At 46.7% G+C, this 27,108-nt stretch overlaps 1 protein-coding gene across 1 annotated transcript in view; it reads left to right on the top strand.

Annotated features, from left to right (window-relative positions):
• Window positions 1–27,108, top strand: part of ccdc12 (coiled-coil domain containing 12) — a 92,430-nt gene that overhangs the window by 44,937 nt on the left and 20,385 nt on the right. Inside the window, exon 2 of the mRNA XM_085992551.1 lies at window positions 6,441–6,523. Within this exon, the coding sequence (XP_085848677.1) occupies window positions 6,441–6,523 (83 nt within the window). The remainder of the gene's footprint in view (window positions 1–6,440; window positions 6,524–27,108) is intronic.

Genomic DNA, 27,108 nt, shown 5'->3' with positions numbered 1-27,108 from the left:
ACTTTTTGAAAATCCAAATAAACTACATCCACTCGTTTCCCCCTTATCTATCGTACTAGTTACATCTTCAAAAAACAGATTTGTCAAACACGATTTCCCTTTCATAAAACCATGTTGTCTCTGCCTAATCATATTACGATTTTCTAAGTAAGGAAAGGAACAAGGATTATTCAGTGAGCCAAGCCACAGCCTGTGTAAATCTCTATCATTGACTCTGCATCACCATTTCAAATCCTAGGAAAGGTTCTGCTGAGTTGCTTCCTGCCCTTCACTCAAAGCTAAAACTCCTGCATTACTATTTATTGTACAAGTGACTTGTTCATAAGATGACTCACTACTTTTGAGCCAAGAAAATGTAATGATGCATTCCTGCAATATCACTGTCACTCCGCTCCCCAAATAGCAGTAAGTCTTTATTTTCCTGTGTGGTAGGTGACTGCACTGGGGAGACCAGGCGCCTGTGATCAGGGAGCGGGAGATCTGGCGAGAGATGTGCAATGTGCACTGGAACGAGGAGAGCAGGAGGCCAGGCACTTGGGAGTGAGGGGTGAGTGACCTGAGAGAGAATAGTAGCATGTGCTGGAAAGGAGTGGAAGGTCAGAAAGTGTAAAGGGAGGGGCAGGGGGAGAGATGAGTGACAGTGGTGTTCCCCAAGGGTCAGTGCTGGGGTCACTGCTTTTTTTGATATATATAAATGACCTGAATATTGGAATACAGAGTAGAATGTCTAAATTTGCCCATGACACCAAACTTGGGGGTGTGGTAAACAGTGATGATACCAATTGACTGAAACAGGACATAGAAAGGCTAGCAGAATGGGCAGACAAGTGGCAGATGGAATTTAATACAGAGAAGTGTGAGGTGATGCATTTTGGCAGAAGGAACAGGGAGAGGCAATATACACTTAATGGCACAGTTTAAAGAGTGCAGGGACAGAGGGACCTGGGAGTTAATGTGCATAGGTCCCTGAAGGTGGCAGGACATATTGAGAGAGTGGTTAACAACGCATATGGGATCTTAGGCTTCATAAATAGAGGTATTGAATACAAAAGTAGAGAAGTTATGTTGAACCTTTATAAAGTGCTGGTTAGACCGCAACTGGAGTATTGCGTCCAGTTCTGGTCACCACACTTTAGGAAGGATGTGAAGGCACTTGAGAGGGTGCAGAGGAGATTTACCAGAATGGTTCCGGGGATGGGGGATCTTAGCCACAAGGGCAGGTTGGAGAAGCTGGATTTGTTTTCATTAGCGCAAAGGAGGTTGAGGGTGATTTGATAGAGGTGTACAAGATTATCACGGGTTTGGATAGGCTAGACGGGGAAAGGCTGTTCCCACTAGTTTATGGTACAAGGACTAGGGGACACAGATTTAAGGTTTTGGGCAAGAGATACAGGGGGGATGTGAGGAAAAACTTTTTTACGCAACGACTGATGATGACCTGGAACTCGCTGCTGACGGAAGTGGTGGAAGCGGAGACACTCCATGTTTTCAAGGGAAAACTGGATAGGCACTTGAGGGAAATAAACTTGCAGGGCTACGGGGACAGAGCGGGGGAATGGGACTGACTGGATTGCTCTACAGAGAGCTGGCATGGACTCGATGGGCCGAATGGCCTCCTTCTGTGCCGTTATGACTCTGACTCTAACCCTCCGAGATCGCTGCACTCCTGCAATTCTGACCTCTTGCGCATCTCCGATTTTGATCGCTCCACCATTGGCGGCTCTGACTGAACTACAATCCACAAATGTGTAAAAGGACCCCCTTTCAGTGCCGTGAATAAACTTTCCAGGGGTTGGATTTTTAGGCTAGTGGATGAGGTGCCGATCAAGCAGATCGTCCTGGATGGTGTTGAGCTTCTTGACTGTTGCAGCCGCACTTATCCAAGCAAGTGGAGATATTCCATTATACTCCTGATTGGTGACTTGTAGGTGGCGGAGAGGCTTTGGAGAGTCAGGAGGTGAGCCACTCGCCGCAGAATACCCAACCTCTGACCTGCTCTAGTAGCCATGGCATTGATGTGGCTGGTCCAGTTGAGTTTCTGGTCAATAGTTACCCCCAGGATGTTGACGGTGGGGGATTTGGTGATGGTAATGCCATTGAACATCAGTGGGAGGTGATCAGGCTCGCTCTTGTTGGAGATGGTCATTGCCTCGTACTTGTGTGGCATGAATATTACTCGTCACTTATCAGCCTAACCTGGATGTTGTCCAGGCCTTTCTGCATGTGGGCATGGACTGCTTCGTGATCTGAGGAATTGCGAATGGAGCTGAATACTATGAACAGTTTTACTTTTGACCTTATGATGGAGGGAAGGTCATTGATGATGCATCTGAAGATAGTTGGGCCTACGATGTTGCCCTAAGCAAATACTAGAGTGATGTCCTGGGGCTGCTGTGATTGGCCTCCAATGACCACAACAACCTTTCTTGCCAAGTATGAATCCAGCCACTAAAGAGTTTCCCCTCTGATCTCCATTGACTACTGGTTGATGCCACACTTGGTAGAATGCTGCTATGATGTCAAGGGCAGTCACTTTTGCCTTACCTCTGGAATTCAGCTCTTGTGTCCATGTTGGGACCAAGGCTGTAATCAGTTCTGGAGCTGAGTTGTTCTGGCGGAACGCAAACTGAATATCGGTGAGCACATTATTGGTGAGCAAGTGCTGCTTGGTAGCACTATTGACGATGCCTTCTTCCACTTTGCCGATGTTTGGGAGGAGGCTGATTGGACGATATTTGCCCAGGCTGGACTTGTCCTGCTAAGATAGGTTGTTAGGGGGTAGTGAAAGAAAGATGATGGGGGAGATAATAACTTTAATGAATAAGGGGAGGCTAATAGGATGCTACATGTTATCGGGTTGATTGGGCTTATACTTGCTGGAGTTTAGAAGAATGAGAGGGGATCTCATTGAAACTTATAAAATTCTGACAGGACTGGACAGACTAGATGCAGGAAGGATGTTCCCGATGGTCGGGGAGTCCAGAACCAGGGGGTCACAGTCTAAGGATAAGGGGTAAGTCATTTAGGACAGAAATTAGGAGGAATTTCTTCACCCAGACAGCGGTGAACCTGTGGAATTCTCTACCACAGAAGGCAGTAGAGGCCAATTCATTAAATATATTCAAGAAGGAGTTGGATATATTTCTTAAGGCTAAAGGGATCAAGGGGTATGGGGAGAAAGCAGGGACAGGGTACTGAATTTGGATGATCAGCCATGATCGCATTGAATGGCGGAGCAGGCTCGAGGGGCCAAATGGCCTACTCCTGCTCCTATCTTCTATGTTTCTATGTTAGTGGGTAAACTCTACCTGTGCTGTGAGACTTGATCCCTGGTCCATGCTGAGTTGACTCATCTCAACCAGGGCAGCCATTAAGGGTGCTATAGTTGGCCTCAGCACACCTAGGTAGGAGGTATTTCTCTATTCCTGAATACTGTCCAGTAGGTTCTGACGGAGAATGTGCTTATGTGGATAATGCGTGAGGACAGCAACCTACCAACACCCATTGTTCAGGCTCTCGCACACTAGCTAATTAGTTGAGGTACAGAAGGACTGCTGGCACTCGTGGAACTGTATCTAGCATGGGGCTGTGCATTCAAGAGACCAGGAAATGAATAGGTGTGAGGGAAGTTTTAAATCCGTTCCCAGGTAGAAATCCGTTTTTCGCAAGAATCCTCACTTGTTGACTGGATTGCAATAGTGCCCAAGCAGTTGCGTTTGAGTGGTTTGCAATGTCTTTTATGTGATGGGTGAGTAATGCAGCTTACTGTGAGCTTGTATTTCAGCATCAGACCTGGCTTCCTTTGTACAATGACCATAAGTTGGACCCACCCGCACCTACGCATGCCATCATTATCGCTTCATTGCAGCCACCCCACATTGCATCACCTCCTGTTTACGCAATTGAAGGTTGCGCAAGTTAAATTTAGTTAGATGACTGTTTCAACGATGCTCTAAACTAGAAGTGTCCAAGCTTTCTGTTTTTTGTTGATCACATAAGTCCCTGCCATAGGGCCACATATGAAGTTTAAATCCACCGTCCCTTTAACTTGCAAATTATTTCAACCTGTGGATTCTTGATGTTCTGATTTGGGATTTATCTATCGGTCGGGCAGCTCAGAACAGCCGGTGTCAAACTTCCAGGCCCATATAATTCAAACAGGACCAATCAGCGAATATATGAAACAGAAATAGAATGGATTTGCCAGGGTTCAGGGATTGGAGTTTGCACTGCTCTGTTTTAAACCTCTGGCATTTCGGTTTCCTGAGCTGCTTGGCGTTGTCCATGGGAATGACATTGGGATCCAGCCTGAAGGTCATGACGACCAGGGAGTGAATTAGGAACAGAGGAGCATAGAAACCGGAGTAGGCCATTCAGCCCCTTGAACCTGCTCTGCTATTCAATCAGATCATGACTGACCTGTACCTCAACTCTATTTACCTGCCTTTGCTTCATATCCCTTGATACCCTTACCAATAAAAGTCTATTGACCTAAGTCTTGAAAATTTAAATTTTTTAGCATCCACAGCCTTTTGAGGGGGAGTTTTCCAGATTTTCACTACCCCACCAAAGGAAATAGTTTCTCTGTATCTACTCTATCGATTCCCTTTTATCATTTTAAACACCTTGATCAGATCACCCCTCATTCTTCTAAACTCAAGGGAATACAAGTCAAGTTTATGCAACATGTTCTCATAATTTAACCCTTTTATCCTCGGTATCATTCTGGTGAATTGTGTGCTGAAATGTAATTTTGTGCAGTCTGAAAGCATTGGATGCAAGTCCGTAACACACACCATCCTCAACAGTCAGTGATGAGTTAATTGAACTCGGCTGGGATGGAACTTGGGTTACTGTAAGTGATCTCAGCAGCGCTGGGTTAGTAAAGGAAAGAAGAAAAATCAGCCAGGGTTCCCACTCCTGATCACGATCCAGTAACCCTTGCTGGAAGGTGTTAGTGTATGGATGTCTGGCGAGGTCAAGTTTGGCTACCATGGATGAGGTTAATTAAACAGTAACCCAAAAACACTCAGTTGAGAGGAGGAATCAAAAAAAACACCCTGAAAGTGTTTTTATTGAAAGATGGAGAATAACAAATACTTGAGGGTGGGTTATGGGCTGGAATCTAACCAAGAAGGGATCTACTTGAGGGATTCAGATAGTTAATATAGAGAGGGTACACTGCAGATTCACTGCCTGGTATGAAGAAATATAAATACGAAGAAGGAAAGAAATATTGAGCCTTTTTTCATTAGAACAACGCAGATTATGGGGTAATATAATAGAAGTGTTTGAAATTATGAAAGGATAGGACTGGGTAGATAGAAGCAGATTGCTTCTAGTAGTTGAGTGGTCTAGAACAAGGAGCCATAGATACAAGATTAAATGTAAGAGATTTAAAAACTTTTTAATACAGAATTTCTGTGGAATTCACTTCTAGGGTCAGTGGTTGAGGCAGAAATTATGTCAACATTCAAGATTAGATTGGAAAGGTGGATGAAAGAAGAGGGGATGAAGGGATATGGGATCAGGGTGGACAAATGTGATTGGGAATATATTACTTGAGTGGTAGGTAAATGCCGACAGACTGGTTTGATCAAACTGCTTGTTTCCCTGTTGTAACTTCTGTGTTTTTCTATGTATGTAGAATCACAGATACCCCGGAGTGAGTTACAAGCTGGAATTTCAGGTGGTTTATATGTGGAATAACTTATTCAGCAGTGAATTACTAGCTGAAATCGAATCGAGACATAGGGCTAGTTTATTTAGAGTATATCATAATGGATATATGGGAGTGAGTAACAGACTGCAATCTCCCTCAGGATTGCACTGACGAAGAGGCCTATATTATATGCTCAACAAAGGAGTGTGGCTTGAACTCGCTACCATCAGACTCCAAGACGAGAGTGCTACCAACTAAGCCGTATCTGTCCTTATCAGCCTACAGTGGAGTAAAATACAAGGGCTGAAAAGATCAGATGATGTGAGTGAGGATGTAATGATCAGGTGATGCCAAGTTTGGGTTTTGAAAGCCTGTAGATTGTAGGAAGACTGAGGGGGAGGTAAGGAACGCCATAGTTCTGAGGTCCTGAAGAATGAGGAAGAGTAGTAGATGGTGTGATGAATCTTGATTTCAACACACTGAGGATGCAGGAAGGAGGAAGCCCATGTAAGATAGTGTACTTGGAGCTTGAGGAACATGAGAGAAAAGTTCAAAGCTAGTTGAAGGTTCAACCGCTGAACTGGTTAAAGTCCTCTAACTCAGCGGAAACCAGGAATTAATGCTGGTACCAAACAATGCATTTTTCGTCTGGATTATATGCTAAATCTCTTTGAATAACTGAATGAACTGTGATCTGGTAGGACATTGCGGTACGTGTGAGATTAGTAGTGTAATGCAGGCATTATGAACTGTTATATTTTACATTTTTGGTCTACAGAACCGAGACCAAGGTGAAGGAGAGCCAGAGAATAAACAGCTTAGAGAGGACGAGGACAAGGCTGAGGAGGAGGTGAAGCACAGGTGAGCAGATTGTGTTTACTGATTATCTCAGTTATTTTTCCTTTCCTTTTCACACTGACTCATACTGTTACTGTTCCATAGGTACAAATGAGTTTGTGTAGCCATTAGTCACACGATTCTGGACAATGAGTGTGGGCGGGCTGCTTGATCATGAGGTGTGTCACAGTTTTACCCTATTCTGTCCTTGCCTGCCAGCCACACAAGCACACTTACCAGTAGGTGTCATGGAGGATCTGGTGTGGATTCCTCACCCGCAGCCCACCCCGCCAATCCAACCAACCAAGGACACTGAGGCCAATTGTAATTACCCTATGATTGGCTGAGATCAGCTAACTCAGCACCGACCAGGGGATGAAACCTGGGACTTTCATGGTTTCTGTGGCCTAGTACTGAACTGGATTTGCCAAGGAACCATTAGGTGGACTAAACCTATAGTTTGTCATTCTCCTTTTACAATAAAACAAAAAGGCATCATGCTGCGCCGCCATTCCATTGGTACTGTGGTGTCCATCTCTGTGGTGTCGAATGAGTGGGAAGATTGCCACAGTTTGACAGTGGGAGGAGACAGCAACCCTTTGTAGATATTCTGAAAAAGCTTAAGGAACATGAAAATTCCATTAACCTCAACAAAGCCGTTCTTTTCTCAGCTGCTCAATATTTCCCAATCCCTTCTCTTTCCAGAAACACATCCTATTGGCTCCTGGACCCATTTAGATCGTCTGCTTCCATTTCCTTCCCTGACAACTTATCTCACAACTTGACGAAGAATTCCCTGCACTTCCCTTCTCACTTCTGACTTCCTAATTAACTTGCATTCTCTGATATTTAATCTCTTCACTATGGTGATCAGTTTGCCTAGTTTTGATTTGCCAAGCTCCACTCTGGCTCCATCAATACGCCTCACCAAGGCACCTTCTACAGCATTAGAGGCGTTTCCATTTCACACCTCTGTTGCCCCTCTGAGAGAATGCTGCAATTCAGTGCCCCTTCGGTTTGTGTCTTTTTTTTCTCCCCAGTCTGTGAAGCTTCTTGGGACTTTAACCGTAAATCAGAAAGTTGTGTTTAGGTAGTGAGTGGTGAGAGTTCCACAGTTGTAAGATGCTGGGAAAGAATAAGAACATAAGAAATAGGAGCAGGGGTAGGCCTTACGGCCCCTTGAGCCTGCTCCGCCATTCAATAAGATCATGGCTGATCTTCTACCTCAACTCCACTTTACGCCCTGAGGAGTTGGAATATGAATTGTGCAGTGCGTCTTGGTTTTAATGAGGTGAATGCCTGGAGAGTTATCTCTCGCTCTTTTGCCATCACTTTGGTGTTAACGTGGAATTTATCCCTACAATGCTGTGTCAGGACCCCCCTTTGAGAATTGTGTGTTGGTAAGAGCAATAAAGAAAGAAATGACTTGCATTTATATAGTGCCTTTCACGACCTCAGGACTTTCCAAAATACTTTCCAGCCAATTAAGTACTTTTGATCTATAATCACTGTTGTAATGTAAGGAAACGCAGCATCCAATTTACACACAAGGTCCCACAAACAGCAATGTGATACATGACCAGATGATCTGTTTTAGTGATCTTGGTTGAGGGATAAATGCTGGTAGGACACTGGGAAAACTCCCTTGCTGCTCTTCAGAATAATGCCGTGGGATATTTTATGTCCAGCTGAGAGGGCAGACGGGACCTTGCTATATAAATGCAAGTTGTTTCCCTAATCGCACTGAGTTAACTGACCTCAGCCAGACCAGCACAATTAACCTCCGTGCCCCCCCAGTCAGGGAGAGGAAAATTACCCATGGTTCGTGCTCCCAGTCACATTCCAGTGGCTCCTGGAATGTCTGTGTGTGGATGTCCAGCAAGGACATGATCAGGCTTGACACTGATACCCTCCCCAACTGTGAAATATCCTGCCAGTGCTCATGATTCAGTCAGCCATTGTCCTAAGGTATTGGAGGACTGCTTTTAACTGTGGAGCCATAACCAAGCAAGAGTCAGGGCTTTCGGGGGAGATAATGGAAATTTCCGCTCTCGACAATTTAAAAACAACACGCTGTTTTCCCCCTCCAATTTTCTCCCTGCCCTTTCCGAATGCACTGATCCTTGGTACTTAGTTGCTGCCCAGGCTGAGATCAGCTATCTTAGGGCAGGATAGTGATTGCACCCAAGACCTTCCTGGTCTGTGCAGCTCAGCTACTTGCTGGGTAAAATTACTGAGCCATTTGGATAAGCCAAAGCGTTGTCACTTTAGATGGTTGGTTTCTGCTGAGTGCTGGAATCAGAATGCTGTGTGAAGTGAGTTAACAGCAGCTAAAACTGTCAATATGGTTCAACACAGTCCCTCGGCCCTGTTGGAAAATGCATTAAAAGATTCTTTTAAAAATCGCAGCCTAAACTACATGTAATTTTTACATCGGAAAGAAGTTAAGTGGAAGCCAAAAGTGTTGGAAATCTAAAATAAAAACAGGATATAGTAGAAGACACGTAATAGGTCTGTGGAAGCAGAACATTTTTTTAGCACCTCCTCGCACCTCTCTGAATTCTCTCAAGACATGTTACATATACAATGCATTATGAATTACCTTTGAAGTGCTGTGACAATTGTTACATAGGGAAGTATGACATGCATTTTGGGGATGGCAAGATTCCCACAACAATGACGAGCTGACTGTCAACCTGTGTTTGGCTGGTGCTGTTTGAGGTAGGAATATCGGCCATCACACCGGAAGTACACTCTGCTCTTCGAATAGTGCCATGGATCTTTGATGCCCACCCCGAACAGGCAGGCACGACCTTGGCTTAACGTCTCATTGGAAGCGTCGTTACCACTGATGATGCAGCGTTCCCTCAACACTCTGCTGGACTGTCGAGCTAGATTAGAGTTGTGGTGAATAGCTGTTTTTTGGACTGCAAAGAGGCATACAGTGGCGTTCCCCAAGGTTCAGTACTAGGACCACTGCTCTTTTTGATGCACATTAATGACTTGAACTTGGGGGTACAGGCCGCAATTTTGAAATTTGAAGATGTCACGAGACTTGGAAGTGTAGTCAACAGTGAGGACAATACTAATAGACTTCATAGAAAACAGACAGGCTGGTGGACACACGGCAGATGAAATTCAATGCAGAGAAGTGTGAGGTGATGCATTTTGGTAGGAAGAATAAGGAGAGGCTATACGCATTAAATGGTACAATTTTAAAAGGGGTGCCAAAACAGAGAGACTTGGGGGTGTTTGTGCACAAATCTTTAAAGGTGGCAGGACAGGCTAACAAAGCAGTTAATAAAGCATATGGGATCCTGGGCTTTATAAATAGAGGCATCGAGTACAAAAGCCGGGAATTTATGCTAAACCTATAAAACACGAGTTCAGCCCCAGCTGGAGTATTGTGTCCAATTCTGGGCACCACACTTTAGGAAGGACGTGAAGGCTTTGGAGAGAGATTTACTAGAATGGTTCCAGTGATGAGGGATTACAGTTACGTGGATAGAGTAGAGAAGCTAGGGTTGTTCTCCTTGGAGCAGGGAAGGCTAAGAGATTTGATAGAGGTGTTTAAAATCATGAAAGATTTAGAGTAAATGAAGAGAAACTGTTTCCAATGGCTGAAGAGTCGATAACGAGAGGACACAGACTTAAGGTGATTGGCAAAAGAACCAGAGGTGGCATGAGGAAAACTTTAACGAGTGGTTAGGATTTGGAATGCACTGCCTCAGAGGGTGGTGGATACAGATTCAATGGTAGCCTTCAAAAGGGAGCTGGATAAATACTTGAAGGAGAAAAAATTGCAGGGATATGAGGAAAGACTGGAGGAGTGGGATTAACTGGATTGCTCTTCGAAAGAATTGGCGCAGACTCGATGGGCCAAATGGCCTCCTTCTGTGCTGTACTATTCTATGTGCTCAAGACCTGGGGCAGGGCTTGAACTCACAACCTTCTGACTCGGAGCAGGCCTATGTGCACGGACAGAGAAAAGACACGTGAAGGTGTGGAGTTAGTTACTCAACAATGATGACAGAGTCTATGCACAAACAATAACCTGGCTTTTCTCTCTAAGGTCTACTTTGGGAGGGAGGGGAGTGCATGTTGAAACACTGCTGTTTAGAAATGTGTGGAATTCACAATGAAGAGACAAGTTGATGTTGATTTTTCCCAGTCAAATGACAGGCTGCTTAATAACACCTGGAGGCTTGCAGCTGCTCCTGACATTTTACCATGGAGAGATTTCTAAATTACAATGCAATGGCCCCAGTGTGTTGGTTCCTAATCCAAAAGCAGAGTTAAATGTCTCTCAGAACCGCTCTTAGATGTTTTATTAGCAATTTGGTTAAATGCCTTTGATTGCTTTGTTGTAAGATTTTCTAAGTGATATGCCTCAGACAGGAGAAAGGAGAAGGACATTTTTATAAAATACAGGTCTAATTAATGTCTCCTGTTCCCCCCCCAGCTCTTGTGCCCGTTGTTTCTTTTCATTGTAGGTTTTGGCTGACTTCCATATCTTTATAAAGAAAGGAAGAACTTGCATTTATTACAGTGCCTTTCACCACCTCAGGACATCCCAAAGTGCGTTGCAGCCAATAAAGTAAAATAAAGTGCTCTATGGCACCTCGCTGAAACCACTCAAAGAACTTCATCCTTTTTTATTAATGGAGAGCGGAGATTATTGCTATGTGAAAGAAAGAAAACCTTGCATTTATATAGCGCCTTTCACGGCATCCCAAAGCGCTTTACAGCCAATGAAGTAATTTGAAGTGTAGTCCCTGTTGTAATGTAGGAAATGCAGCAGCCAATTTGTGCACAGCAAGCTCCCACAAACGGCAAAGTGATAATGACCATATAATCTGTTTTTGTGATGTTGATTGAGGGATAAATATTGGCTAGGACACTGGGGATAACCCCTGCTCCTCTTTGAAATAGTGCCATGAGATCTTTTACGTCCACCTTAGAGAGCTGACAGGGCCTCAGTTTATCGTCTCATCCGCAAGACGGCACCTCCAACAGTGCAGCACTCCCTCAGCACTGCACTGGTGTGTCAGCCTAGATTTTTGTGCTCAAGTCTCTGGAGTGGGACTTGGAACTCACAACCTTCTGATTCAGAGGTGAGATTACTACCAACTGAACCACAGCTGACAGGGAAGCTAACACAACACCCATTCTGCACCAACAAAATCCCACAAACAGCAAATGAGATGACTGACCAGTATACCTGTTTTTGACGGTGTTTTTTGAGCAAGTAATATTGGCCAGGATACCAGGATAACTCCCTGCTCTTTGAAGTATGTCACGGGAGTTTTAACATCAAGCAGAACAGGCAGGTGGGATCTTGGCTTAATGTCTCATCTGAAGGATGGCAGCTCCAATAATGCGGAGTGTCAGCCTACATTGTGCTCAAGTCCTGAAGTGGAGTTCAAACCCATAACCTTTCTGAGGGGCAGAATTAGTCTCCATTGGAGAGGCAAGGATTAATCAAGGATAGTTAGCATAGCTTTGTCGGGGGGAGGTCATGTCTAACCAATTTGATTGAATTTTTCGAGGGGGTGACTAGGTGTGTGGATGAGGGTAGTGCAGTTGATGTACTCTACATGGACTTCAGTAAGGCTTTTGACAAAGTCCCGCATGGGAGACTGGTCAAGAAGGTAAGAGCCCATGGGATCCAGGCAAAATTGGCTTAGTGACAGGGGGCAGAGGGTGATGTTCGAAGGTTGTTTTTGTGACTGGAAGCCTGTGTCCAGTGGTGTATCGCAGGGATAGGTGCTGGGTCCCTTGCTGTTTGTAGTGTACATGAATGATTTAGATATGAATGCAGGAGGTATGATCAGTAAGTTCGCAGATGACACGAAAATTGGTGGAATGGTAAATAGCGAGGAGGGAAGCCTCAGGCTACAGGACGATATAGACGGGTTGGTCAGATGGGCAGAACAGTGGCAAATGGAATTTAACCCTGAAAAGTGTGAGGTGATGCATCTGGGGAGGACTAACAAGGCAAGGGAATACACAATGAATGGCAGGACCCTAGGAAGGACAGAGGATCAGAGGGACCTTGGTTGCATGTACATAGATCCCTGAAGGCAGCAGGACAGGTAGATAAGGTGGTTAAGAAGGCATATGGGATACTTGCCTTCATTAGCCGAGGCATAGAATATAAGAGCAGGGAGGTTATGATGGAGCTGTACAAAACGCTAGTTAGGCCACAGCTGGAATACCGTGTGCAGTTCTGGTCGCCACACTACAGGAAGGATGTGATTGCATTGGAGAGGGTGCAGAGGAGATTCACCAGGTTTTTGCCTGGGCTGGAGCATTTCAGCTATAACGAGAGACTGGACAGGCTGGGGTTGTTATCCCGAGAGCAGAGAAGGCTGAGGGGGGACCTGATTGAGGTGTACAAAATTATGAGGGGCATAGATAGGGTTGATAGAAAGGAACTTTTCTCCTTAGTAGAGGGGTCAATAACCAGGGGTCATAGTTTCAAGGTAAGGGGCAGGAGGTTTAGAGGGGATTTGAGGAAAAACCTTTTCACCCAGAGGGTGGTTGGAATCTGGAACTCACTGCCTGAAAGGCTGGTAGAGGCAGGAACCCTCAACATTCAAGAAGCATTTAGATGCGCACTTGAAACACCAAAGCATACAAGGCTACGGACCAAGTGCTGGAAAATGGGATTAGAATAGACAGGGCTTGATGGCCGACACGGACACGATGGGCCGAAGGGCCCCTTTCTGTGCTGTATAAATCTATGACCCTGGGGTGAGAATGCTATCAACTGAGCCAAGCTGATAACTCTGCCTTTCAAAACTGCCATGATCACATTCTGCTTCCTTCCAACCACACCCTCCCCCCAGCAATCCCCGCAAAGCCCAACATTGATCCTTCCACCCTCTCCCACTATTGTAGCATCACTGACTTGCCTTTCCACTCTAAGGTCTTGAACGTGTTGCCTCCCAGCTTTACGGCCTCCCTGTTCAAATTTTTCCAATCTATTTTCCATCCTTTTCGCAGCCTCAGTCAAAGCCACATCCTTTGTGATTGTGACTGCAGTGTGCTATCTCCTCTTCTTCACCACCTTGATGCGCCATCAATTACTCAAAAGACTGAGGTTGAGCGAGTAACAACCAGGCTTTTATTAACTAAAGAATGAAGGTCTTGTCTCGAGTGGTCGACCCGTCCAGAATACTAAGGGACTGGGAGGTAGTCACTTATATACCTGGAATAGTGGGAGGAGTCAGCCGAGGCATGTCCAGACCTGTACCTAGTGGAATACACATACAGACACAGACAGGTATGACAGTGGTTTACCACACACCTCTCATCTGTTGTCCAGCTTCATGAGACTGCCCTCCTACCTGTCTCAATGCAGCTAGCACATTTTGTGCAATGGTCTGTCTTCTCACTCCTGCACTGTTGCCTTTGGAGTTCCCCAAGGCTCCATCATTGTTCCCCCTTCTCTTGCTTATCTAATGCTGATCCATCGTGATATCATCTGAGGCACAAGATCAGCTTCCATTTGTCCAAGTCCTGTTCACCTGTTCTCTCACCCACCTATGCATCCCCCCCTCTGTTTGTCCTATTGTTGGCAGCTGTGCCTTAGCTAGCTAAGCCCCAAGATCTGTAATTCATCTGCTCCATCTCCCTTTCCTCCTTTAAGATCCTACTTTAATTCCATCTTTTTGAGAAGGCTTTGGTCACTCCTCCTAATATTTCCGTACACCACTGTGAAGTGCCTTGGGATGTTTTTCTACGTTAAAGGCACGATATAAATCTAGGTCATTGTGTGCTGCTGACACCCAGCTCTAACTCTCTACCATTTCTCTTGACTTCAGAACCACCTCTGGGCTGTGTTAGACTGTCTGACTGACAATTCTGTTGTGTCCGTGTGTAGATAAAGACACTGAAGACAGGAGTTGGTTCATAGGTATTTACTAAGCAAGTCTGGGGGGGGTTTTCTAAAGGATATACACAATACACAGGCTTATATAGCCCAAGTGGCAATTACCGGCATTACGCACACCTGGGGCTCTTAAAGGCACATACACCATAATTGCTCTTAAAGGCACATACACCACAATTCCTCCCTTTCTAGCTAACTAGTACATCATATTTTAAGTAATTATTAATTACATGTTATACTAGCTGAAGTGCCCGGCGGTGCCGAGGCTTTTTCGAGGGCATGTTGTTGTTGGAAGAGAGAGAGCGACTGGGGGGAAGAGAGAGAGCGACTGGGGGGAAGAGAGAGAGCGATTGGGGGGAAGAGAGGGAGGGGCGGGGTGGGGGGAAGAGAGGGAGGGGGGAGGGCGGGGAAGGGAGGGCGGGGGGAGGGGGGAAGGGAGGGCAGGGGAGGAGAAGGGAGGGCGGGGGTGAGGGGAAGGGAGGGCGGGGGGGAGGGAGGGGAAGGGAGGGCGGGGGGAAGGGAGGGAGGTAGGGAGGGGAGGGGGGGGATGGAGGGCGGAGGGGAGGGAGGGCGACGGGCGCCCCCCCCCCCCCCCCCGAGGGTCGCGGCCCCCGAGGGTCGCGACCCCCCCCCCCCCCGGAGGGTCGCCCCCCCCCCCCCCCCCCGGAGGTGAAGACCGCCGATTGCGCGCGCAGCAGGAGCTGAGACGCGGCGTCTCTCTCGGCCGGCGGGCCCGGTTGCCAGGGCAACCGTGACGCTGACCAAGCCAGAGAGAGAGACGCCGCGTCTCAGCTGCTCCTGCTGCGCACGCGCCCCCCCCCCCCCCCCCCCCCCCCCCGAGGTGAAGACCGCCGATTGCGCCCGTTGCCAGGGTAACGCTGGACGCTCAGCAAGCCCCGGCAGAGAGAGACGTCTCAGCTCCTGCTGCGCGCGCACCCTAGCGGCGCTGGGCTGAGGCTCGGCCCTCCAGCCTTCGAGTGGGGCCGGGAGGTGCCTAGCTCGGGCGTGGGTGCGGAGGAGACGCCGAGGCTTCTAGGCCTACCTGGAAAAACGGGGAAAGGTAGGAAAATTAATGAGATTAGATAAGTTAATTACTTTCTAAATCATTTTTTTAAAAAACAATATGTGTTTTAAAAGCAACGTTTTTTTTTAAGACGCAGAAAGCGGGAAAAAGAAAGGAAAAGTTTGGAATCAAGATGGCGGCGACTCACCTCGGTTCAGAATGATAAAGCCCGGCCACACGCGCACCGATTGGCCCGGCGGCACACGCCAGCAACCCGGCGTACGATTGGTCGAGCTCGAAGTCACACTGTCGCTAATGAGCGGATAATGAGATGCTAATGAGCGGAATGTTGAAGGTTTTTGGGATACCGCGGGCGCAATTTTAGCCCGGCCGAAACGTAAATACGCTTAAAACCGTCTCGGAAGCTTAAGCTTTCTTTGGAGGTAACGCGCGCATAGGTACGCCCTGTAACTTTCGAGTGCATACCCGCAACGCACACGCGATGACAGACAGATAGACAGAATGACAGAAGTACCGATTTATATATATATAGATGCAAAATAATATACATTGCTGTATTAATTAATTATAAGTTAGTCTCTCAGGAGGCTTCCTGACTCGGTCCGGATAACGCCTCGGGGGTGTAGTAGTTTCTGGTGGTGTAGTAGGTTCTTCTGGCAAGGCTGATTCGGCTTGAAGGCCAGTGTCGGGTTCATCGGGCTCCAGTATCACCGGATCGGAGGTAGATATGGGTATCTCTACTTCATCGTTAGATGTATAGAGTGGTGGTGTAGGTTGTCCCTTTTCGGATGACTTGATGATTTGGTCAGCATGGCGCCTTATTATGCTGTCTCCGATGTCCACGGTATACATCAGTGGTCCTAATCGTGTGCAGATAGTTCCAGGCTGCCATTTCTCGGTACGGTAGTCCCGGGCCAAAACCGGTTGGCCTATCTGGAAGGCCCTAGTTGGCCTTTCATTCATGCCCTGAAACTGCCGGTTCTCCACGTCCCTTCGGATGTTGGGCTTGACCAAATCCAGCCGGCATCTTAGGTTTCTATTGTAGAACATCATGGCGGGAGTTTGGTTAGTAACCATATGCGTTGCATTCCTATATGCAAATAAGAAGTTATCCACCTTGTGCTGAAGTTTTATGTCTTCATTACCCATGGCCTTGATGGCCTTCTTGAAGGTCTGGACAAACCTTTCAGCCAATGCATTGGTGGCGGGATGGTATGGGGCGGACGTGTAGTGCTTTACCCCATTGTTCTTTAAGAACTTTCTGAATTCTTCGGACACAAATTGCGGTCCATTATCAGAACATATCTGCTCCGGCAGTCCATTCCTGGCAAATATGGTCCTTAATACTGTGATGGTTTTTTCCGTGGTGGTGGAGGACATCTTTATTACCTCCGGCCACTTGGAGTGTGCATCAACTGCGATTAAGAACATTGAGTCCATAAATGGACCAGCAAAGTCGATGTGCACCCTTTGCCAGGGAGATGAGGGCCACTCCCATGGATGTAGAGGGGCCTGTGGCGGAGCATTTTGGACCTTCTGGCATCCTAGGCAGCTCTTGGTCATGTCTTCGATGTCTCCATCGATACCTGGCCACCATACAAACGCCCTAGCTAGGTTCTTCATTTTCACTCCACCCAGATGCCCCTCGTGAAGCTCCTTTAGCACTTTATCCTGGAGTTTGGGTGGAATCACCACTCTGGATCCACACATCAAGGTTCCTCGGCACACTGACAGCTGTTCTCTTCTTTGCGAGAATGCTGGCAACAGTGGTTCGCCATGTGCTGGCCATCCCTTCACTGTTAAATCGTAGACCCGTGAGAGAGTAGGGTCATTTCTTGTCTCCCTCTCAATGGCAGAATTTGTCACCGGCAGACATTCCACTATGGTAGAGTGGAATATCTCTACTGGGTCTACTGTAGGTGCCTCTTCTATCGTTGGCAACGGTAGGCGTGATAAACCGTCAGCATTCCCATGCTGTTTTGACCCTTTGTATTCAATGTTGTATTGGTGTGCCCCTAGAAAAAGGGACCACCTCTGTAGTCTTTGTGCCGTCATAATGGGGACACCTTTTTTAGGGTTGAATATGGAGATGAGGGGTTGATGGTCAGTCAGCAAGGTAAATTTTTGTCCGTGTAGGTAATGGTTGAATTTCTTCACTCCCCATACCAGGCTGAGTGCTTCCCTGTCTATCTGGGCATAGTTACGCTCAGCTGAGTTCAATGAGCGTGACGCAAAAGCTATCGGCCGTTCCGAGCCATCAGGGAATCTATGGGACAATACCGCTCCTATCCCGTAAGGGGATGCATCGCACGCCAGTCTGATTGGTAGTGATGGGTTGTAATGAGCCAAAATTTTCTCGGATGTGATTAAGTCTTTACATTTATGGAAGGCACGTTTACAGTCTTCGTTCCATTTCCAAATCACTCCTGTCTGTAGAAGATAGTTAAGAGGGTGTGGAATAGTTGATAAGTTCGGTAAAAGTTTATGATAGTAATTTATTAATCCCAGGAATGACCTTAATTGTGAAACATTTTCAGGTGCTGCGGCTTTGATAACTGCTTCAATTTTTTCAGGTGACTTATGCAACCCTTCCTTATTAATTATGTGGCCACAATATGATATCTGATTTTGGAAAAATTAGCACTTGGGGCGATTTGCTCGTAGGCCTCGTTCTTTCAGCCTAGTGAGCACCTGCTCCAAATTGGCAAGGTGCTCGTTGTCGTTTTCTCCTGTTATAAGGATGTCGTCTAGGTAGCATTGAGTCCCCGGAATCCCTTGCAGGACTTGCTCCATAGCTCTTTGCCAGATAGCTGGAGCTGATGCTATTCCAAAAACCAGTCGATTGTACTGGTACAGGCCTTTGTGTGTGTTTATTGTGAGATACTTTTTAGAGGTCTCCGCAACCTCCATCTGTAGATATGCCTGTGCCAAGTCAATTTTTGTGAAACGTTTCCCTCCGGATAGTGAGGCGAAAATACCTTCTATCCTCGGAAGAGGATACTGTACCGTGTGAAGGACCGGGTTTACAGTCACCTTAAAGTCCCCACAGATGCGAATTTTTTTCTGTTCCTCAGAGTTATTTTTCAATGTTTTTTTCATGACTGGAACGATGGGTGTTGCCCATTCGCTCCAATCTATTTTGGATAATACGCCTGCCTTTTCCAAATTCTTCAGCTCTGCCTCGACTGCCGGACGTATTGCGTATGGCACTGGTCTTGCCTTAAAAAATTTTGGAATTGCTATATCTTCCACTTTTATTGAGGCGGTGATGCCTTTCAAGGTTCCTAGTTTCTCTTGAAACACTTCTTTGGCGTTGGCTAAGATGTCTTTTAATCGTTCAGGTATGATGTCATCATTGTTTTTTTCCTTACTGGTCACCGTCAGTGCCTGAATGGAGTGCCAGTCTAAACGTATCTTCCTTATCCATTCACGTCCCAACAACGGTGGACCACCATCTTGTAGAATGTATAAATACAACTTTTGTATTTTTTTGCCGTTGTATACCACAGGCACCCTTATTTTTCCTTTGGGGTAGACTTTCTGCCCCGTATATGTTTTTAAGATAATGGATGTGTCTTTTAGAGGTATATGCGAAAATAGCCTCTCGTAATCTCGTCGATTTATTACGGTTAGAGCTGATCCTGTATCTAGCTCCATTTTAACTGGGGACCCTGCTATTGTGAGGGTAACCCAAATGGTTTGGTAATCCTCTTTGGCAATCCTCTTTGGCAAGTACATTATGTAATTTGAGACAGCTTAGTCTCTTGTTTCCGGAGTCGCTATCGCTATTCTGGTCTTCGGAGCTATTGTCCGTCATCATTTGTACCTTCCTGTACTTTTCTTTATTGATTTTTTGTTTTCTGTCAGTGGATTTATTTTGTCCAGATTGGCATACCCGTGCAATGTGTCCAATCTTACCACATTGCCTGCATGCTTTGCCCTTGAACCAGCAGTCCCTCTGGTTATGGGTGGATCTGCCGCAGCGATAACATCTTCCGAACTCCTGTGTCATTTTATGGGTGCCGAAGTCCTATGTCTCTTGTTGTATCTCTGCAGCTCCTTTTGCTGCTGCTTCGTATGATACAGCCATACTGAAAGCTTTGTCCAATGTTAAATCTTTTTCAGAAAGCAGTCTTTTTTGTGTTCCTTCACTTAAGAGACCGCAAACAAATTTGTCTCGAAGATAATCCGATAGTCCTGCTCCGAATTGGCAGTACTTTGATAGCTTTCTTAATTCGGTTAGGTAATCAGCGTTACTTTCATTCTTGTGTTGATTTCTCTTGAAGAACTTGAATCGTTCCGCTATCAGCAGCGGTGTTGGGTTTAAATGCTCCTGCAGGGTATCAACAATTTCTTTAAAAGTCTTGTCCTTTGGTTTGGCTGGAGTGATTAAATTTCGTAACAGCCCGTATGTCTTCGCGCCCATTAAGTTCAGAAGTACTGAAGCTTTTTTTTCATCTGTTATTCCATTTGCAGTGCAATAAACCTCTACTCTTTCCACGTATGTGGTCCAATCTTCTATTTCGCCATCAAAAGCCTCAATATTACCAGATTTAGGCATTTCAGAAAAGATATGGCGCTTCCCGCGCTTTTTTTTCTTCTTTTTTTTTCTCTCTCTGTAGCAACGATATGGCGCTTCCCGCGCTTTCCCGCCGCTGCTACCGATAACAACGCTGTTTTACTGTGGTTTCCGTTTATTCACTGTTGGAGACTCGTTCCCGACGGAGGTCTAAACGCTGACCTGCTTGCCGCGCCGGCCGTCTCTCGAGTGCACCCTCCCAGTCCGTTATTGCTTGCCTCCGATTTCGCTGCCTGTCTCAGCTGTAGAGCCCGCCGCTGGAGCTCCAGCCTGACGCCCAGGAAGGATTAGCGCAGTACCTGTCACCAGCTTGGCCAGCTGGTGAAACCACAGTTTCTCTTACTTCCTTGAGTCTTCTGGACGCTGGAGGAATCGATGTCCTTGAGGTGCTGCCGAATTGCAGGTAAGTCCGTTTCCACTTCGTCGCCACTGTTATGTCCGTGTGTAGATAAAGACACTGAAGACAGGAGTTGGTTCATAGGTATTTACTAAGCAAGTCTGGGGGGGGGTTTTCTAAAGGATATACACAATACACAGGCTTATATAGCCCAAGTGGCAATTACCGGCATTACGCACACCTGGGGCTCTTAAAGGCACATACACCATAATTGCTCTTAAAGGCACATACACCACAAATTCGTGGACGAATCAAAACTTTCTCCAACTGGAGACCAAAGCCATTATTTTTCACTACAACACATCCAAAACACAGCTGTCCATATCCTGTCCCATTCTGAATCCTGTTGGCCCATCACCTCTATCCTCGCTGACTATCTCCTAACTTGTTGCATTTAGAATACTTGTTCTCATCTTCAATCCCTCCAAGGTCTCAGCCCACCCTGCTTCTGGAACCTCCTCCAGCCTTGTATTCCCTCTCACACCCTTTGGTTCTCTGACTTTGGTCTCCTGTACATCCCTCCACCCCCATCCTTTCAGCCACCTTGGTGCTACTCTCTTGAACTCACTCACTCCCTAAAATCCCTCTTGCTTTTTTTTCTCTGTCCATTATTAAAACTGTAACAATTTTTGGTCACCCCTTCTCACTTTCCAACAGTTACTTTTCCCCACTGTGAGGTGCATTGGAAATTTTTTTCTACTTTAATCGTTCTATGCAAGTTGCTAAATTGCGGAGCCTCCATTATCCCGGATAATGGAGAGGACCACTCCCAAGAGATAATGGGAAAAGTCCCAAAATCTTGGTCTTCCTCTATGGTCAGGAATACCCTATTCATCATTTCATCATTCTGTCCCTCTATCTATTCATGCTTCCTTCCATCTATCAATCCCTCCCTCCCTCCACCCATCCATATAATTATCTACAATAGCAAAATACTGCAGATGCTGGAAATCTGAAATAAAAACATAAAAATCTGGAAACAGTTAGGTCAGGCAGCATCCATGGGGAGTATTTTTTTCTCTCCATGGATATGCTACCTGGCCTGCTGAGTGTTTCCGGCATTTTCTGTTGTTATTTCATATAATTATCTAACTCTGTTTAATTCTCTTCTATCTATCCAAAAAATCTTGCATGTCAATGTGCAAATTTTCATTGGCCAAAATTTCCCCAAAAATCTTCGTTGGTTCAACCTTCCCAAAACATGTATACACTTAGTTCACTGCCTCTGAGCAGCTCTCTCACCAGCCTTTTTCCAATTCCTGGTCTTGATCCTTACTATGTACCCCTACAAATACAATTTCTCACACAATAAAAGTCTCAAAAATGAAGTGCACCTGACCCAAATCACTAAAACCTATCTACCCAGCCCATTCTAGATCTTTCTCCAGCCATTCCCTCCCACCCCCGCTGCCCCTCTCTCAGGCACCTCCGCTTTGCACCCTCCTGCGTTGCACCTTTTGTTTTTTTCAGCATAGCCTTCCTCTCATTATATTTCCTCCTCTGCGCATTCGTGAGCCTGTGCCTCATTGCTGGTTTTGTGCCTCTACACCTGTGCCCCTTACAGCCTCTTCTCTGCTCATATGTTCCAGACAGCCTCTGCACGTGTATCCCTCACAGTCTCTTCCCCCCTCTGTAGTTGGTAGAGATCTTTGGCAGAATCTCTAATCATTTTGTAAAATTAGCTACATCACTAAGAATCATAGAAATTTACAGCACAGAAGGAGGCCATTCAGCCCATCTTGTGCGTGCCAGCCGACAAAGAGCTATCCACCCTAATCCCACTTTCCAGCACTTGGTCCGTGGCTTTGTAGGTTACAGCACTTCAAGTGCATATCCAAGTACTTTAAATGTGAGGAGGGTCTCTGTCTCTACCACCCTTTCAGGCAGTAAGTTCCAGACCGCCACCACCCCCTGGGTGGAAAAATTTCTCCTCAAATCCCCCTCTAAACCTCCGACCAATTACTTTAAATCTATGTCCCCTAGTTATTGACCCTTCTGCTAAGGGAAATAGGTCCTTCCTATTCACTCTATCTAGGCCCCCCATAACTTTATACACCTCCATTAGGTCTCCCCTCAGCCTCCTCTTTCAAAGAAAACAATCCCAGCCTATCCAATCTTTCCTCATAGCTAAAATTCCCCAGCCCAGGCAACATCCTCGTAAATCTCCTCCTGCACCCTCTCTAGTGCAATCACATCCTTCCTGTAATGTGGTGACCAGAACTGCACGCAGTATTCTAGCTGCGGCCTAACTAGTGTTTTATACAGTTCAAGCATAACCTCCCTGCTCTTATATTCTGTGCCTCGGCTAATAAAGGCAAGTATCCCGTATACCTTCTTAACCACCTTATCTACCTGACCTGCTACCTTCAGGGATCTGTGGACATGCACTCCAAGGTCCCTCTGAACTTCTGCATTTCTCAGTGCCCTACCATTTATAGTGTATTCCCTTGCCTTGTTAGCTCTCCCCAAATGCATCACCTCACACTTCTCCAGATTGAATTCCATTTGCCACTGTTCTGCCCACCTGACCAGTCCATTGATATCTTCCTGCAGTCTACAGCTTTCTTCTTCATTATCAACCACTTGGCCAATTTTTGTATCATCTGCAAACTTCTTAATCATACTTCCTACATTCAAGTCCAAATCATTGATATACCACAAAAAGCAAAGGATCCAGTACTGAGCCCAGCAGAACTCCACTGGAAATGGCCTTCCAGTCACAAAAACACCCGTCAACCATTACCCTTTATTTCCTGCCTCTGAGCTAATTTTGGATCCAACTTGCCACTTTGCTTTGGATCCCATGGGCTTTTACTTTTGTGACCAGCCTGCCATGCGGGACCTTATCAAAAGCCTTGTTAAAATCCATATAGACTGCATCAAATGCGCTACCCTCATCGACCCTCCTTGTTACCTCCTCACAAAATTCAATCAAGTTAGTCAGACACAACCTTCCCTTAACAAATCCATGCTGACTGTTCCTGATTAATCTGTGTCTTTCTAAATGAAGATTTATCCTGTCCCTCAGAATTTTTTCCAATAATTTTCCCACCACCAAGGTTAGGCTGACTGGCCTGTAATTACTCGGTCTATCCCTTTCTTCCTTTTTAAACAATGGTACCATGTTAGCAGTCCTCCAGCACCATACCTGTAGCCAGAGAGAATTGGAAAATGATGGTCAGAGCCTCTGTTATTTCCCCTCTTACTTCTCTTAACAGTCTGGGATACATTTCATCCAGGTCTGGGGATTTATCCACTTTCAAAGATGCTAAACCCCTTAACACTTCCTCTTTCACTGTTTATTTCATCTAATATTTCACACTCCTCCTCCCTAATTACAATGTCTGCGTCGTCCCTCTCTTTTGTGAAAACAGATGCAAGAACCATACCCATGTCTTCGCTTCCGCACACAGGTTAGCTTTATGATCCCTAATAGGCCCTACTCTTACTTTAGTTATCCTCTTGCTCTTAATGTATTTATAAAACATCTTTAGGTTTTCCTTGATGTTACTTGCCAATATTTTTTCATGCCCTCTCTTTGCTTTCCTAAGACTAAAAACAAAACACCTACAGTGCTAGAAATTTGAAATGTTAACCTGTCCCTTCAGATGCTGGCGTGTGTTTCAAGTACCTTCTGTTGGTTGTACCTGGATCTGCTGGAGTCGTACTGCCAGACTTGGGCCCTGACAATAAATCCCCAAAAAACCAAAGTCCTTGTGTTCCTGCAAAGATCCAGACATCAGGGACCCAAAATAAATTTCACACTAGGAACAACCAAAATTGAACAAACCACTAACTACACATACTTGGGCTTAAAAATCAGTTCTACGGGAAATTTCAAACTGGCTGTGAATGAACTGAAAGAGAAAGCAAGAAGGGCTTTCTATGCCATTAAAAAATCAATCCAGATAGAAATCCCAATTAGCATTTGGCTCAATTTTCAAATCAGTAATTGAACCAATTGCACTCTATGGCAGTGAGGTGTGGGGACCGCTAACACAACAAGAATTTGCAAAATGGGACAAACACCCAATTGAGATCCTACATGCAGAATTCTGTAAAAGTATCCTCCGGACTCAAAGGAAAACCGTAAACAATGCATGCAGGGCAGAACTAGGCCAATATCCATTAATAATCACTATCCAAAAAAGAGCCACCAAATTTTGGAAACACCTAGAAATGAGCAACCCCCAATGCTATCATTACGAAGCCCTGAAATGCCAAGAGAGGACCATAAAGAAGAATACCCTCAGTCAACTAGTCCTGGGACTCAGTGAAGTCACTACTAACACTACTAACAATAACCAGCCCCAGGACAGTGACAGCGTAACACAAAGAATTCGACCCAACACAATCGTCGCTAAGCAAAAGGAAAAATATCTGTCATATTGGGCAGAAACAACAAAATACCAAAGCAAACTCAATTGCTACTTGGCCCTAAACAGACAATACAACATGGCTGATTACCTGACCATGGTAAAGGATAGCAAACTGAGAAAAACTTTTGACAATGTACAGACTTAGTGAACATAACCTGGCGATCGAAAAAGGTAGACACAGGCAGACCCGGCTACCAAGAGAGGACAGGATATGCTCTCACTGCAGTCAGGGAGTGGTGGAGACAGAGATGCACTTCCTCACAGCTTGTAGAAAATATCAGGGCATAAGGGAGAATTTCTACCCAAAATTCACACAAATATGCCCGGAATTCAGAAATTTGAATGACGACCAAAAACTCCCATACCTACTAGGGGAAGAGAGAAATTGTGTAACACTAGCGGCACACTATGTTACAGCTTGCCATAAACAGAGGGACAACCACTAAATATAAGAAAAGAGTATATATAAATTATATGAAAGTATATTTATACACTCAGGGATATATCTGTTTATACACTGTATGGATAGATCTGTATTTTTGTGAACAAACATGAATGTTTTTCGATGCTTTGGCAACATAAGATGTAACTTGTCATGCCAATAAAGCGAATTGAATTGAATTTGTTGTACAGGTAGACTATCCTTTATCCGAAAACCTCGGGACCAGCCGAGTTTCGGATAAAGGAGAATTTCGGATTTCGGAAGGTGGGTCGGCGGGGGTCCGCGGGGGGGTCGGCGGGGGGTCGTGCGCACGACTTACGCTGACGCTCAGCGTAAGTCAGTCGGGGTCGGGGCCGGCGGGGTACGCGGGGGGGGGGGTCGGCGGTTGTCAGGGCTGGCGGGGTCCGCGGGGGGGTCGGCGGCTGGCGGGGTCCGCGGGGGGGTCGGCGGTTGTCGGGGCCCGCGGGGGGGGTCGGCGGTTGTCGGGGCTGGCGGGGTCCGCGGGGGGGGGTCGGCGGTTGTCGGGGCCCGCGGGGGGGGGTCGGCGGTTGTCGGGGCTGGCGGGGTCCGCCGGGGGGGTCGGCGGTTGTCGGGGCTGGCGGGGTCCGCGGGGGGGTCGGCGGTTGTCGGGGCTGGCGGGGTCGGCGGTTGTCGGGGCCGGCGGGGTCCGCGGGGGGGTCGGCGGCTGGCGGGGTCGGCGGTTGTCGGGGCTGGCGGGGTCCGCGGCGGGGTCGGCGGCTGGCGGTTGTCGGGGCTGGCGGGGGGGTCGGCGGGGGGTCGTGCGCACGACTTACCCTTTATCCGAACTTCCGCAACCGGAACCCTCTAAAAACCGAAGGTTTTTTCGTTCAGCGTAAGTCGTACGCACGACTTACGCTGAACGAAAAAACCTTCGGTTTTTAGAGGGTTTCGGTTTTCGGAAGTCCGGATAAAGGGTAGTCTACCTGTACATGTAATTCGGCTCGGCAGCTAGAGAGGTGTTGATGTGATATCTGCTGCCCTCAAGTGGCAAATACTCCGCAGCGCAGGCACAGATCCACTGCATTCTGAACGCATTGTGATATTGCAGTGCTCTCCATGTTACAGTGGCCTCAGTGCCTTTGAGTTAGGGGAGGGAGGGAGCGAACACAGGATATCCATTCCCGATTGCTATCGGTAACAACCACTGTTGGAAAATGTGTGTGTGTGAGAGAGACAGATGTCTGGTGAGGAGAGGATCTGACTCCGCTACAGTGCCCTTCTCCATTGAATACCCTGTTTGACATTCACTGTCTAAACCTGGATAAGGGGACGGTACTTGTTGCTGCTTGTGCCCTTTTGACCTTGCTTCAGTGAGTGACCTGACACTTCAGGAGAGTAAGGAAGGACAATAAAAGAAAAGAAAGCTGTTACTATGTGGGGTTGTTGGTTCAGTGCGGGGTTGGTAGTATGTAAACCTCCAGTGTGTGCGGACTTTCCCTGTGGACGCGATGTGTGCGGACTTTCCCTGTGGACGCGGTGTGTGCGGACTTTCCCGGTGGATGCGGTGTGTGCGGACTTTCCCGGTGGACGCGGTGTGTGCGGACTTTCCCGGTGGACGCGGTGTGTGCGGACTTTCCCGGTGGACGCGGTGTGTGCGGACTTTCCCTGTGGACGCGGTGTGTGCGGACTTTCCCGGTGGACGCGGTGTGTGCGGACTTTCCCGGTGGACGCGGTGTGTGCGGACTTTCCCGGTGGACGCGGTGTGTGCGGACTTTCCCGGTGGACGCGGTGTGTGCGGACTTTCCCGGTGGACGCGGTGTGTGCGGACTTTCCCGGTGGACGCGGTGTGTGCGGACTTTCCCGGTGGACGCGGTGTGTGCGCAGACTTTCCCGGTGGACGCGGTGTGTGCGGACTTTCCCGGTGGACGCG

The sequence above is a fragment of the Somniosus microcephalus genome, chromosome 7, assembly GCF_052327205.1.
Source record: "Somniosus microcephalus isolate GS21.2 chromosome 7, FLI_Smic_1.0, whole genome shotgun sequence".
Classification (NCBI taxonomy): Eukaryota; Metazoa; Chordata; class Chondrichthyes; order Squaliformes; family Somniosidae; genus Somniosus; species Somniosus microcephalus.
This window is presented reverse-complemented; position numbering and strand designations above follow the sequence as displayed.